Source organism: Camponotus vicinus, unplaced genomic scaffold, assembly GCF_025532165.1.
Source record: "Camponotus vicinus isolate PSW18456_S1 unplaced genomic scaffold, iyCamVici1.0 SCAF_4, whole genome shotgun sequence".
NCBI classification, from domain to species: domain Eukaryota; kingdom Metazoa; phylum Arthropoda; class Insecta; order Hymenoptera; family Formicidae; genus Camponotus; species Camponotus vicinus.
Window position 1 is genome coordinate 22,000,085 of NW_028141976.1, and position 17,287 is coordinate 22,017,371.

At 28.7% G+C, this 17,287-nt stretch overlaps 1 protein-coding gene across 2 annotated transcripts; it reads right to left on the reverse strand.

Annotated features, from left to right (window-relative positions):
* On the reverse strand, positions 1-9,517 carry LOC145969902 (proto-oncogene tyrosine-protein kinase ROS-like). 2 transcript variants are annotated; one of them, XM_083096218.1, is made up of 10 exons: positions 9,161-9,517; positions 6,769-6,916; positions 6,075-6,162; positions 5,614-5,943; positions 5,141-5,434; positions 3,468-4,924; positions 2,623-2,730; positions 1,666-1,883; positions 930-1,403; positions 1-695 (listed from the first exon to the last, which is right to left on the reverse strand). In XM_083096218.1, the coding sequence occupies exons 1-10, from the start codon at positions 9,308-9,310 to the stop codon at positions 348-350; spliced, it is 3,615 nt and encodes a 1,204-aa protein (XP_082952344.1). In that variant the 5' UTR covers positions 9,311-9,517; the 3' UTR covers positions 1-347. The 2 variants fall into 2 exon arrangements, with proteins under 2 accessions (XP_082952344.1, XP_082952345.1); XM_083096219.1 differs by lacking the exons at positions 6,075-6,162; positions 9,161-9,517 and having other exon boundaries at positions 6,769-6,848.
* Positions 9,518-17,287: the final 7,770 nt, after the last annotated feature.

Consider the following 17,287-nt stretch of genomic DNA (forward strand, 5'->3'; position numbering starts at 1 on the left):
AATTAATTATACTTCCATTTTGAAAAAATTATTGTTTATACATATATATATATATAATCGCAATCATTAGGTTTCGCTTCGATTACTCAAAAACACAAATTAGATATATCATTATATTACGTTGTACAATCATGAAAACGGATGTGATATTTTTTAATAATCAAGATTTTATGGAAGGTAAGATTAAAAAATTTCTTTTATCTTCATTGATAAATCTAATATTAAGATTAAACCTGAAAATAACAGAATCAATTTAGAAATATTCTAGAAATATTTTTCCTACATTAAGATTGATCGAATCGTTCGGAAAAGAAGATAAACATTAATTTAATTATAAATGGTATCGGCTAAACAGTATCGACTGGACTCAGTAAGGCATCTTCTATGTTCTTTCTTAATGCTATAATATTTTTCAAACAAAATTTGAAATTTGGTCTAGCATCCGCTGTACTCCAGCAACGTAGCATCAACTGGTACAATATTGACGGACAGTTAAGAGTCATCGGCAACCTGTCTCCAGCACATACATAATTTATCACTTCTTCATTAGTCTTGCCAATATAAGGTTGCTCACCCAACGATGTAATTTCCCACATTAAAACACCAAATGACCAAACATCGCTTTGAGAAGTAAATATTCCGTTTCTCAAAGATTCCGGTGCCATCCAGCGAACAGGAAGCACATTTTCTCCTTTCTAAAATATGATTTTAACAAAAATTTAATTTTCTGGCTCAAGTTGTTCATTTAGAATAGAATATTTGCAAAATGAAAAAAACTCTTATTTATCTCTTACTTTTTATAAATATAAACAATTTATTTATACTGAATATTATTCAAAAAATGTACAATAATATTATGATAAAAAAATGAAAGTATTTTAAAAGGAATTAATTTTTTATCATTAACTTTATTTAATAATCGTATTTACCACGCGATAATAATCATCCTGGTAGATATCTCTAGCTAGTCCAAAATCTCCAATTTTAATGACACGATTCTCGCGATTTCTCGAAGATACTAAACAATTGCGACACGCTAGATCTCTATGTACGAAACGCAACTCTTCCAAGTAGCAACAGCCTCGCGCAACATCTTCGCACATGGCGAGTAAATCCTGCAAACGCAAGGCATGCAAATCTGACGCTTGCAAATTTTGACAATCTCTCAAATATTTTAACAGATCACCAGTTTCCATCAATTCCAACACTAGTAATGGAGAATCCCCATCTACACAAATGGCCAACAATCTTAATATATGTTTATGTCGAAAGTGACTCATAAGCTTGGCTTCTTTTAAAAATTTCTTTTTCTCATTGGAAGAAGCATTTTTTCGCAGCGTTTTTATTGCAACGGATATCTCTGTGCCCGATCTTTCTAAGTTCTTCACATTTCCTTGAAATACCTGCAAAATATTTGATACAAATTTAAATATGTACTTCACTTAAATATGTATAGATTAATGTCAGGTATCATTATATTTTATTTTATATTAAATAATTCAACAAAAAATATATAATAAAGTACATGTATGTTGTCTCATCTAAGTTTTATATTACATATAATCTACTATAAAAATTCATATAATTTATGTCTTTATTAGGAAATGTCTGTTTTCTTGATCTAGAAATTAATTTGAAACATTGCTTGAAAAAACTAATTTTTACCTCTCCAAATGCGCCGCTACCAAGACGTTTTGTTAATGTGATATGTTTACGTTCGATTTTAGTTATCGCATTTTCATCCGGGTTATAATGTAACATAGGACTGTAAAGCATATTCAATTGAATGTTTTGGCAAGGTACTTCATGTAGAATCGCTAATTCCATGTCGATCATTGTTGAAGGCAAAAATTGCTTATTATTATTTCTGCGTTGATGATATGCTGTTATAAAATTTCGATTTAATTATGTAATAATATGCATTATAAAATTTATCGATTTTTAGTAAATTTATTAATTTAATTTTATATATGTAAATCACTAGTAAATTAATAGTTCCAATAAATCTCTAGATATTATATCAGATACACTACCGTTCAAAAGTATTTGGCCACCTAGGTATGTTCAATTCTGTTGCGATTTGTCTATTACTCTTTCCGGCCTTATGAAGTCCGACAATTATGCCTCTCTTCTCTTCAGATAATTCCTTTTTATTACCATTTTAATATCACGTGGAAGAAAAAAAACAGAAAATTATTTTTGCAAAATATGCATCGAGAGATGTGTTTTCTGTTCAAATGGCAGTAGATAACTGACGCAAATCTATATCCGTTACATTCTAAAATATCAATTAAACAAAAAAATTTCATGAAACACGCGCCTTTGTAGTAAAAACTTAAAAGTATTCATTCTAGGAAAAGAGCCATAAATACCTTATTTGGCTTTGTAGCTATCTGTTAGTAAACATGAAGTGATATTTATAATACAGCTATTGAGAACGACTTTCCGTTAGCGCATAAACAATAAACATCGATGAAAGGCAATAGACACAATTTCGTTTTCGAGTTTTCTCTTAAATTAAGGGTGGCCAAATACTTTTGAGCGGTAGTGTATATATGTATATATATATATATATATATATAATCTACAATTTAAGTTGATACTTATATCAAATATACTTACAACAATAAAAGTAGCAGATGCAGATTATAGTAACTATAATGATAAAACTTAACATCAATGCTAGATAATATTCTGTCTTTGTTATTCCAGGAGTGTTCGAAATATCATCTATATTACGCAAAAATATAATTTTAATATTTTCGTGTGTGCGTTTTATTTAAAAACTTATATCTACTAATAACGTTATTATAAATCAATTAATAATAAATGAATAATAAATGAATAATAAAAAAATAATAATAAATTAATAATAAATATATAATAATAAATTAATAATAAATAAATAAATTTTTTAAATTTTATCAGTCTATTCATATATAAAAAAATAAGCATATAATATTATAACATCTATGCACCACAGAATATTACAGCTACTTTGCGACAATGTTGCAATATTGCAAATTGTAATGTAACACATTACAGAAACATTGCAGAAATATAAATTAACAAAATATCAGTTAGATATTAGGAATATGATATTTATATTTTAGAAACATTTTAAAACTATAACACTCTTTAATTTTTTCGCACCTACCAATTGCGTAGCCCAATTTTTAGGGTCCAAAAAGTGTTCCCTATTTTTTTTTGACTAGTGTATTTTATACGTAATATTATTAAATGGTTGCAATAACATTGCATTCTTTCAAATATATTATATTGCAATGTTGTTATAATATATATTTCATTGCAGTATTACAAAAAGTGAACATCTTAACGTTGTCATCTTATAACAATAACTCAGCAGAGTTTCGCAATCGATTTGCAATATTGCAATGTTTCAATGAAATTATTCTTCAATATATCTGCAACCTTATTGTGCTGTATGGATATTTTCATTTGCTTACCACGTTTGCTACCACGTGTTGAAAAAATAAATCTTTCATCAGCCGGCCATGTAAAAGTTTCCTCATATTCGAGGTATCTCAATGTCAAGCGAAACTTGTATGAAGTTCCCGATTGTAAATTTTCGATATGGTATATTACTTCTTTGTTATAATTCATTTTAACATCATTCGTTGTTTGCCACTTTTCTGTTGCAACGTCTTTGTACTCTAGTGCAGAAGAGACCGTCAGATTAATGTTTGAGATCCATGAAATGTCCATTGTATTTATGTTGGCCTCATTTAAAGTAATATTGTTTGGTTCTGAGTATATGTGACCGATCTTGTTTAAACTCTCGTTGTAGAAATCGCTGAAATTGATTGGATACACACGCACGTATATCAAGCAATCTTGTACTGGTAGCGACAAGTTAATCTTTGTGAAAAATCTGCCGTCTGCCATACGTTTCGGCACATTGATAAATTGTTTACTTTCTTGTTGCGTGCCGTTCACTAACTTCCAATGCACTTCGTAGGTCACGGCCACGCAGTTCACTTTCTTGGGTGGCATCCAAAAAACTACTGCTATAGTAGGTGTCAAAGCTAGAACACTTACGTTTTCTGGTGCATTAAGTTTGCCCGGATTAGTTTTTATTGGTATCACATTCGAATCTAATGGATTTATTGATAATTGATCAAAGTAAAAATTGCTTAAAGTAAACTTCAACTTGTACTCCGTAAATGGTGTTAAGTTCTGAATCTCGTAATATCGCTCGCACGTCAGCACATTGAATTTTTCAGACTTGTTGAGATTGTTGTCTAAACAGCTTACGGAGATAGTATATATAGTAGTTGGTAAATTATATTTTTTGCATCCACTCTTTACAACCGGCTCCGGAAGATTTACAATGATGCTGTTTGTCGTTGCAGTCACATTCTCAAAATTATAAACTTTTTCGTCAGGTGTCAGACATCTCATTAGAGGATATGGTTGATAAAACTTATTAAAAGCGTAAATTGTAGAATACAATAAATAATCTTCTTTTCGATCTGTTATTATCTTTTCAACATATTTGTCTGCATTTACGCTCTTAAGACTTGCATATTTCTTTTTCAAAACGTAGAGATGGTAAACCGTATAATTAGTTGCTAAAATGTAAACGTATGTTTCGTCAATCGTTATAGATCTGAATCTTATGTCATCACTTATGTTTTTCTTGTGTAAAATCGTATTGCACATAGAAACGTTAACGTCTGTCACAATTATGTGATCTGCAGTTAACCAGTAAATTAATGGCTTCTCATTATTCATGTCATCAATTATCGTATACGGAAGAAAATTTCTTGTGCTAAGTTGAAGTGGACAAAAGTACATAATAGACGAATTTATCTGAACAATTTGCTCATTTTTTTCATCGAGATGGTATTTTATCATATCGTATTGTTTATTTCTCAAATTGTACGATACGCCATATAAAATTCTAAAAAATATATAATTATTTTACTCATTATAAAACATTTTAACAAAAATAAAAACTTATATGTAGTAAAAATTCGAAATTCTTATAATTATATAATGACATTTCTTTTTACTTATGATCTTAATTATAAAACCACGTAAAGTTATAGAAAAATTACAAATTTGCATAAATCTTTAATAGAAAATTATTTTTTCAGGTGAATGGTAGTAAACATACCCCATAGACGGTAATACATTCATATAAGTAATAGCTTTTGTTTTCATAATCTTATCAAATTTAATTATGCCATTTTCCCACATTGTTAAGTCGAACTTTACAACATATCTTGGCTCTTGATTATTTAAAAAATATAGATTTCTTGCTACCCAGTCAATCCAGAGACCATATAGACCTGTATCATAGCTAGCCATTTTTGTGATATTATTTTCATTAATCTCCCATGTCATTAGGTCATGTCCGTTATGCCAATAAGTTCTATGTTCTTGTATCGAATAAGTGATGTTATATCCACTGAAAAAAAGAGCCAACTACAATTGTATAGTAAAGAAATTATAATTGAGATTTCTATTTTTATAGTTATTACTATAATGTTGATAATAATAAACTTGTGCATAGCAATAATAACTTTAACTTTATAAGTGTCAAAAATAATTTGATAATTATAACTATTTTTTTATCAGTATACGTACTATTCCGTCAATATGATTTTAATAATGTTGTTTAAATCCGTGTCCCATATTTCGGTATAGTTATACGTTTGGATTAATAATTTAGGTATTGGATTTTCATGCATAGTTGACACACGGATTTCCGTGTAAGGACCAGCAACAACTTTATTATGCGCACGTACTCGGAAATAATATGTCGTGTTAGGTTTTAGATTATGCACCATGTGCTCCAATTTTGTAGTTGTGATATTTTTATCGTCACAGATTTGAATCTCTTGTAAGTCCTCGATGAAAAAACATTTCACTGTGTATCCTTGTATTGCTTCATCGGTAAAGTTAGGTTGATTCCATCTATAAAAGAACAACAATTCAGCGTTTTTATATTTAGTAAAATTATAACAGAATTAACCTTTTTATGTCGTTGAATTTAAGGAAAAGAAAGAAAAATGAAAGAATACAAACTGAGAATTTAGATTTTTTACCTCAATGTCACATTAATATCGTTTTTTGTGAATTGATTGTTGAATTCTACAAATGCTCTGAGAGATGTTGGCTTGCTCAAACTGCTTTCTAGAGATTTTAAGATCGTACATATTAACATAATTATATATAAAATTAATATATAATAATTAAGTGAATTATCTCAGTAAATCAGAAAGAATAATTCAATGTGAAAATAAAGAAAAGAGAAAAAGTAAATGTATATTTTAAAATTAGTACAGTATTGATCTTTAAAGAAATAAAATAATATAAAAAAATTTTCCATCATTTAAGACTTAGAAAGTAATTTTTAATCCATAGCAAAAACCAATAAATAACTTTTAATAAAATGATAAGTCATACTCTTCGAAAAATTCCTATTGCTTAAAAAATCAGAAGTATATTATTTGCGACAGCGTTAAAATAAAATTGCAAATTAATAAAATATATATTGACTTTATCTTAAATCATGAAAATTTTTATAATATTATGTTTATATTATGATTTTCACAATATTATTTTTACAATATTATGATTTTCTATTTCTTTTTCGACAGAATAGAATTTATATTTTTTTCACTACTAGAAGATATTTTTAGATTTTATTTCCATTCTCATTTGAATTTAAATTATATTTACAATATTTTGTCGTAGATTTTATTATTAATGTCACTTATACATTCTTTTGCAACTTACTGTTAGGTTCTGGGGTGATTGAAATATTTGCAAGTGGAACCTCACCGACTTCTCGCTCACTTCTCATAGTCATATTATCAGAATGACTCATCCAGTCAGATTTGAAATTTAGTATATGATGATCACTTTTCTCGGACATTGAAATATCCTTCATAAAGTATAACATACAAAAAGAATTGAGTGAGTACCGTTGGAGCAGAAACGCGATTATTTCTGGTGCTTTTAATGATAAATTATATATTATAAAATTAAACGAAAAATTGCCATTCGTTTTTTGTTTGCTTAATAATACCGGTTTGATGTATATCATTCCTAATTGATATATATATTAAATATGATGTAGTTTTATTTATATTATAAAATCTACTTTTTAATTTTTTTTAAGACATCTTGTATAAAAACAAACATATACAGGGTGTTAAAAAAGTATCGCATACGCTCAGTGCCATCCGATAGAGAAGAAGAATTTAAGAAAAAATGTCTAATACAATTTTTCGATCCCATGAATAATTTCGCCGCAATTAATTATTGTAATCAGTTAATCAGCGCGGAGCTACAAGAGGAAGCCAGGGGCGAAGCACGCGAAGTCTGCGGCGCGATGGCTACCGCGCTCATACCATGCTCTCGTACCGAGCGGAGGGAAAGTACTTGCGATCTATTTATTTATTTTACTCACCTTCTTTTTGATAAGAGTAACAAAATAATTTACAGGAACAATCATCACGTAAAAATTCGCGTGATTCTAATATATCACGATACAGACTTTGTTAATTTAATGAAAAAATTTATTTTTAATAAGTAAGAAGCGAAAATTAATCCTCTTTAACTCATTTTTTAAAATGTTAACTGAAAATATTAATTAAATTATCTTGCCTTCTTACTTATTAAAAATAAATTCTTTCATTAAATTAACAAAGTCTGTATCGTGATATAATCACGCAAATTTTTACGTGATGATTGTTCCTGTAAATTATTTTGTTACTCTTATCAAAAAGAAGGTGAGTAAAATAAATAAATAGATCGCAAGCACTTTCCCTCCGCTCGGTACGAGAGCATGGTATGAGTGCGGTAGCCGTCGCGCCGCAGACTTCGCGCGCCTCGCCCCTGGCTTCCTCTTGTAGCTCCGCGCTGATTAACTGATTACAATAATTAATTGCGGCGAAATTATTCATGGGATCGAAAAATTGTATTAGACATTTTTTCTTAAATTCTCCTTCTCTATCGGATGGCACTGAGCGTATGCGATACTTTTTTAACACCCTGTATATCAAAAAGAAGATCAATCAATAGGTTAACAAGAGCCAATAAGGGTTTATAATAGCTACTTTTAGCAAATAATACAAGTGAAAGTGTAGCTCTTGGCAATTGTTGAAACAATTTTGTGCCTAACAGTTTGATTCTTTCATGATAGATTAGATAACTCTTCTCCAATTTTACCGTAACTCAATTATTTTTTTCAAAAATTTGTCGTTATTATTAAAGTTTGATTAATGTTTGTACTTCAAAAATAAAAATGTTAAAAATACTGTTTCTTTACAGTTATTAAATATTAGTCATAGAAAGTTATATATATAAATATAATAGTTATATAGATTCTTTTATCTATAACTTTATCAAATTTCTTCTCGATTATTGTTATATTTTTAACACAAATTCTGGAAATGATAGTATAAACCGATGCCTCGATAAGAATATGTATATATAATTATATATCATTGGATATATGTGTATGTACAATGAAAATTAATATAAATTTTAGCATCTAGCAATTTTCTAAATTGATTTTATAAAATGAAATCTACATTAGTATAAACCTTACACTATATATCAATAAATATTATTATAAATATCTAGAAAAATAAAGAAATTTTAGAAATTGAAGAAAAATGACATAAAGTCTGTTCATGTGTCATCGTATATATATATATATATATATATATATATATATATATATATATATATATTAATGTAACGGATATATAGTAAGCAGCAAACTTTATTAATTTTAAAAATTGTTATTTTTAGAAATAATAATTATATATATATATATATATATATATATATATATATATATATATATATATATATAGAGAGAGAGAGAGAGAGAGAGAGAGAGAGAGAGAGAGACAATAATACAATCAAGTTTTAATATACCGTTTTAATTAAACTTAATATATTATACTATATAACACATCCATTTATAAATAAAATTCCGAAACTTTATACATCCTTTTTTTACAACACACGTTTTCTTTTATGTTGGATAGTTTTATTTTATTTTATCGTATTATATAGATAGGGAGAATATATATAATTTATTATCATTCGTTTATGAATTACTAGCTGGAATAACGTTCAATTGTTTATTAATCAAACGAAAAATATCTCTTACCTGCGTGAAATTTAAATCCGGATAAATGGAAACATTTTCTTTCTGAAGGCTGTTTGAAGTGGTATAATTTTTCGGCATAAACGTGATAGTTGCTCTTGTCAGTACTAAACCTTTCAATAAAATACATAAAATTCCAAATATAATTTGCATTTTTTGTAAATGTTTGCACTCAATCAGTTCCCGTTGAATTCTTAGTTAGTTGTTTTTCTCACTCTACTAATTCTAATGTGCTAATCGAATTGATATTAATTCATATATATACACATCATTCGTACGATTGTGTTACTACGTATGCTTTTTAAAATCCACTATTTGTACACAATTACACGTTTTCTGTGATATTCATATGATGCAGTTTGAATCAAGCGACAAGTAACGCGATAGCGTTTCTTGACTAGCGAGCACAATAATAACTGACTTCGAATGATCAATCTGATCACGTGTTGCCATGACGTCTTATTAACTACATTCCGTTTGTAATTTATTTTTCTCTACAGTACGATACTCGGCGTTATTTCAAAAAGAATTAAAATCTTTAAAAATTGTTTGACAAAAAAGTTATATATGTATAAAACAAAAATAGTTCTATATATAAATAAAAATAATTATATGTATATATAACTGTTTAATGAATTTTATTAAACTTTTTATATTAATTTATTTCTGAGTATCTTTTCTTTGGCATAGGAGAGAGGCGATTATTATTTAAAAGATATTCTGATTATAATGAAAGTAATAATGGATTTAAAAAAAGTGATTTATACGTTTTCTGTGACATTCATATAATGTAGTTTGAATACGTAACGCGGTAGTGTTTTTACACTAGTATAAATAAATACAAATTTACAATAGCATATAAATAACTAAAATAAATAAAATAATTGTACGAGTTATTATTATCGTCCTTTGCATTGAATAACTTTATAATATAATAACGTATATAATATAATTTTACTTAATATTAACTTAACATAATATACTTAATATAATATAATATAAAAACTTATAATATTAATTACTTTATTATTTTAATTATACTGTTGTAATTTTATATACAGCAATCTTTATATACACCAGTGTGCATTAGTGCATCCAATTCAATCAAATTCTCTCTTTCTCCCGCTATAAATCATCAATTACTTTATTTCCAAAAAAGTGTTATAAACACTTAATTACGTGAAATATAATTGAAAATAATTCTGTGATGCTCCGGTCTCCTTTTGTGACATATATTCAGTCCATTCATATATTAAATGATATACAACATTTTTATTTCAAAAATATCTTTATATTATTAAAGAAACATTCTACATAGAATGTTTTAAACAAGTATTTATATAATGGTCTCTTTTTAAATTCATGTATAATAATAGACGTATTTTCAAATATTTTACAAATTTATAAAAATTTATTCGCTCCAACAATGATATATGTACGTACAAAAATTTATATGTATAGTTTGAAATAGGAAAAAGCTTCAAAACATAATATAAAGAAAGCTTGAAAAGAAAATTACAATTGTGTGTTAATATTTATGAATTTACAAAATAGTTAATACTACATTAAAAAGTGCAGATCTTATATAATATATAAAATACAAAAATACACATGTTAAATGTCTAATAAATATCGTAAAAACAAACGTTCCAATATTAATACATGCATATCCATCTACAATTTATTCCTCATTAACTAAAAGTTATGTATATCAGTTAGATAATATAAATATAATATTTACTAGATTCAATAAATCTCTTCTATGTCACTTCTTAGAACTATAATATTTTCGAGACAAAATTTGATGTATGATTTAATTTTATTGCATTGCAACAACACAGCATTAATATTGGACAGTTAAGTGGACAGTTAACCCTTTAACTACGGCATTGTCAATAGATGATTAAACATTTTATGGCTGTTGTCAATAAGTAACTTTAAGATATGCTATGATGCGAAGATTGTCCACACAGCACATTATACTAAAAGATAACGAAAAGATGTCTTTTTTAGGTTATCTTTTCGACTAAACGAAAATATGAAGACATCTTTTCGCTTTGTCGAAAAAGATGACATAAAAAAGACATAATAGTATGTGGCACGTGTTTCTTCGCTTGCCGCTACGCGGCGAGCCATTCTTAACTTATCTCGTATTTAATATTTATTACGAAATGTATATAAAGAATTAGTAATTAATATAAGATCTGAAGCATATTTTTGCCTTTTACGAACAGTAATGCCAGAAAGAGGATACTGCTCGCACGCATCAATCAGAGAGAGCCACATACATGTGCTACGCAGAATGATTGTATGCGTGTGAGCCGCATCTTTTTCCTGACATTACTGTTTATCAGTTTAATTTCTGATAAATTGAATTTAAAATAATTTATTTAATAATCTGGATTCCTTGTTGGGATTCAGAATATTAAACAGATTACTAAAAATTAGGCGGGTTAATGGGAGAAATAGCCCATTTATTGCGTGTATTGAAGTATTCCTACTACCGAGTGTCGATAATCTATATAGAATGAATCAAGTCATCTTTTAGTCATCATATAGACAAGACTAAAAAGTCACTGAATTAGGGTCATGAGACGACTTTTAGTCATCTTGTGATCAAATGGTGATTCGGGAGGGGAGGAGCGATGAGTGTGTTGGCGCGCGGCGAAGGCTCTTCCCCTCTCCAATCACTGCTTCGCCGCGCGCCGCCATTATGTTACAATGAGACCGCCTTCACCGCCACGCACCTTTAGCCACGCGCGTTGGCCGATTTTCTTTAATTTATTTCTCGTTAATTATTGCGAATATTGCATAACTGTACAAGACTTTTCTTCTAATTTTGAGCCAATCTACCTTAATTTTTTAAAGTCATGCTCACTTTCATGACACCCTGTATAAATATAACATATGCGAGCGTCTTGCGTTACAGCACTCATATTACCGACATTTTATGCACATAGCACGGAACACAACCTGAAATTGTGCACATTGTCACAGATTAATAGACAGATCGCCAATGACCTGGATAAAGACTGGACCGGCATTTCTCACTGATTTCAGCGCCATACCGTAGTAGTGGCCAATGCAGTAACTACTAACTACGTTCTCAAGATGAAACAGACAGATGAGTTAAGTCCCTTGCACAATGCTAGGCAACAGGCAATAAGAACAGAAATAGTATCTATTCTCTGCTCCTATTGGCAAATATTTTCTGTTCCGCGTATTTATTGGTGAATAGTTTCTATTCCTTATTTCTATTGCCTGTTGCCTAGCATTGTGCAAGGGGCTTTAGTCTGACAAAGACTAACAATCCATCGCTCTGACTTTGTCTCACCAACGATGAGCTTCTCGTGGACCCGTGCGGCGGCAAGCATGAGGTGTCACCTTTCGCGCTTTTATACTCGGCAAGCGGCAAGTCACAAACGATTCCGAAAGAAATCGTAAAATATATATATATATATATATATATATATATATATGTGATCACTCAAGAACGCCAGAAGCTTGTGAGCTCGCCGCGATAAGGCAAAACAATTGCGTGTCGATTTCATTGTGCGTAAATCTGTTGAAACGCGGCGCTTTAATTCTTCCGATGCTTCGCTTCTTTAAAGATCTTATCTTTTCCCGTTTCAAAGATCTTTTCCGCGAACAAAGTTTGAAAATGTATTATTTAATTTTTACTTTATAATTTGTAATCCTCGATAATTTCAAGAATTTTGTTTAAAAATTATTAATTTTCTATTGCCAATTTGTTTATTTTTTCGCTTATTTTCTCACATATTTTTTTCCATTGCACTTTTGCTTACAGTTTTCAATAAACAATTTTAATCAATAAAGTCAATAAACAATTTTTTATCGTAGTTACTGAAAATTATTATTGGGAATTATATACTTGTGCAGTAATCTGAATAATCTATAATTTTGTCGAAATTGTAGATTTTTTAAAAAAGTCACGAAATTCGCGGAAATTGCGTGCTTTCTCGATATTTTCCGTTCACGGTAGGCAGTTTGTTTTCGATTGTTGCAAGCGTTTTTCTTGGATTAAAATAGATTACGACAATGTGTGAAGAAAATCACAAAATATTCGACAGATGTGCATATAGAAATAGTAATAATGTCATATCATAAAATTGTAAATTGTTTCGTTTCCTCAGAAGATTGATAAAAAATTTGACATTTGTATAAGAAACTGCGGTAAGTAAAAATACAACATTTTTGAAAATATGTACTAAACATATTTGATTATAATAAAAAAGGTAAACTTTGTGAAAAATAAAGAACTTAAAAATTGCACTAAGAAATAAATGGGCTATGTGAGCCATACGGATGTAAGGCGCGTTATATCGAAATTTAATTAAAGAATTGAGAATTAATTCCAAAAATCTCCTTTAAAAGTCTTGGAAATGTCCAAACAAATTTATCGTGCCTCATGCATATTTAAAAGTTATATCGAAAAATTAAATTTCGATATAACGTGCCTTACATCCACGCATAGCTCACTTAACCCATTTATTTCTTATAGTTTATTTCTTATAGTTTAATATAAGGAGCTTTTAAATTCTTTATGTTAAAAATGTCAAGTAATTTTCTTTAATAAAATTTAATTAAAAATTTTGGAACACCGTGTTGAGTAATAAAATAACAAATGTATAATGTGCAAAATATTTAAAAAGATTTATTTCACATTTGAAATAATATTTTTTAAATAAAAAAGCATTTCATATTTAAAAAAATTTATTCTTAATATTTAATAAATTTTATGTATATGTAAACTTCTCTCTCTCTCTCTCTCCCCCTCTCTCTCATACACACACACGCACGCATAAATTTAACGCATAAGAAAGATTTTGTTCAACTTGCCAAAATATATGTTTATAAAATAAAACAATATAAACGCAAATGTACAATTAATTACATGTGATTCAGACGGAGCAAACAGAACAGCTTTTAATAATTGAACAATTTCTTGGCAACGCACGGCATGTGAGCGGCAGGAATCGGGAAAATATTATTAAAAAATTAATATTACTTGATTACTCAAATAATCAGTAATCAATTTAGAAAATTTTTTTATTTGGATAATTAAAGTAGAAAATTATTTAATTACTTGGATAATCGGTAATCAAAGTCAAAAATTATTTGATTATTTAAATAATCAATAATCAAAATAAAAAATTATTTGATTATTTGGATAATCAGTAATTAAAGTAAAAATTTCAGTAATCAAACTTAAAAATTTTTCAATTATTCAGTAATTAGGGTCAGATGTTCTTTGATTATTTAGTTTTTAGTTAATCAAAGAACATCTGACCCTAATTTGATTATTTATATAGTTAATCAATGAACATCTGATCCTATATAATTACTGAATAATTAAAAAATTTTTAAGTTTGATTACTGAAATTTTCACTTTAATTACTGATTATCCAAATAATCAAATAATTTTTTACTTTAATTACTGATTATCCAAGTAATCAAATAATTTTTTAAATTGATTACTAATTATTCGAGCAAACAAGTAATATTAATTTTTTAACAATTTTTTGTCCATTTCTGGTGAGTGGGTGCGAGCGAGGGCCAAATCTCTCACCTCTCATTCGTCTCATAATCGATTAGCCTGGATTCGCACCAGGGGCAAAGTCTGTTGGTAAAATCAAAGGAATTTAGCCTGGATTCGCACCAGGGGCAAAGTCTTTTGGTAAAGTCAACGAAGTTTAGCACGGACTCGAACCAGGGGCAAAGTGTGTCGGTAAGGGGCAAAGTCTGTGGCACAGAAATAGCGGTCCAGTCTTTATCCGGGTCATTGGCATCTGTCTATTAATCTGTGACATTGTGTTAGGGCCTGAGCAGAATGGCTGCCTTAAGATTTTAAGACTATGTTTTATGCCTTAGGTCTTTGTCTTAGGTAACGCACAATACTGTGTGTTATGTCTCGAGTCTTATGTATACGCGAACGTTTATTTCTTACAAACGTTACTTAAGGGCCTAAGCAGAATGGCTGCCTTAAGATTTTAAGACTATGTTTTATGCCTTAGGTCTTTGTCTTAGGTAACGCACAATACTGTGTGTTATGTCCCGAGTCTTATATATACGCGAACGTTTGTAAGAAATAAACGTTCGCGTATACATAAAACTCGAGACATAACACACAGTATTGTGCGTTACCTAAGACAAAAACTTAAGGCATAAAACATAGTCTTAAAATTATAAGGCAGCCATTCTGCTCAGGCCCTAAGACAAAGACCTAAGGCATAAAACATAGTCTTAAAATTATAAGGCAGCCATTCTGCTCAAGCCCTTACTCACTGAAAACATTCGTGAATTTTAGCAGAGAGAAGACTGAGAGGTGTCATGGCCTGCTTTCAGGTGATCCCTGAATACCCTATACTCCCTCTATGAACATTGAAAACGTGGACATGAACTACAAAGCCATGAATGTTCTCAGAGAGTAATATATAATGTGCACAATTTCTGGTTTTGTTCCGTGCTATGTGCGCGAAATGCCGGTAGCACCAGTGCTGTATAACAAGATACTTATGTATGTAAATTGATAGTAAATAAATTATTCAATCATGAAAGATACTGTAATATTCAAAGATGAAATAAATATTTTTCTATATTCATTGTCATATTTATATCTTTTTATTTACAAAACACAAAATGCCTGCTGCGGGATAAAAATATTTTTAACCGTATTTCTATCAATCTTCTTAATTAGCAGTAAACTGATCTTTGATATTTATCAATCATTTTTTTAATTATTTAAAAATTTAATTATTAATACATGTATAGAATTTGTCAAATTAATCATTGATTCTTCTGAAGATTTTATAATTAAGACTCGAAAAATATAGATGTTGTAAAATATTTTAAGTCTCTTCCTTTATATAAAATATAAAGAATTCATATGTTCCATTTTAATATAGCTAACATTATTTTTATATATTTTTATTATAATTTTCATACCAACATAATATTTTTATGCTTAATATAATATTTTTATGCATAATATTTTTATGCTAAATACATATTACAAAATATATGACAAAATATAATACAAATTTAATATAAAATATAATTCGAAATTTAATACAAAATAATTTATTACATGGAATAATTTATTACACGAAAATGTCCAAAATATACGTATAATATAAAATTTACTAAAAATTTTTACATAGCCCAGACGAGACTGACTAACGAAGATTAATTACGCGACATTTATTATTAATAATAGATATGCAATAATAGAATTTAATAAGTTTTATATAACGTAAATAATCGTGATCAAAAGAGTCATTAATAAAATTATTGATCGTTTCTTCGATTGTAAAAGAAACCCTGACGAAAATAAATATCGGAGCGTAAGTCGAATGTAAGGACAGAGTAACAGAAGTGTAAACGAAGCTTCTAGGAGGCGTAAATGGAAACAACGAAACGTAAATGAAGCGTTAACACTTCGTTACTCTTCTGTTACTCTTTCCTTACATTCGACTTACACTCCGATATTTATTTTCGCCAGGGAAGTATTTGCATTACTGGCGCATTTTGTATAGATTATCAAAGGAAATATTCAAATGAAAAGATAGAATAAACTTCGAAATCAACAATTAAATTACTAAATAAATCGCGATTTAAAATTCGCGAGAAAACGCGACGAATAAATAAATCAACAATAATCGGAATATTCGCGATTGCAAGATACGCATAATTTTTATAATATGATAATCGAAACTGTCAATAGACACGCGTGCGATATAATTATTATCACACAAATGATGACAGACGAAAATATTTTGGCAAACATTTGTGATCCGTATTGTTTATAAACATAAAATTCACTGTCCGATTTATTTGCGATTAATACGCGACTTTATACAAATTTCACGATTGAGAGTAAAATACATATCCTATTTCGCGCATGATTAGCTGAATAAGATGAAATGAGCTCTATAAGCTTTAAAATATAATTAAAAAACGCGTTGTGGTCACGTTTAATAGAAAATAACGGAACGAATGATTTTCAAAGTCCCTCTAATAATCGATGTAATAGTAGAGTTTAATGAGATTTAAATAATGTAAAGAATCACGATTAAAACAGTCATTAATAAAGTTATCGATCGTCTTTTA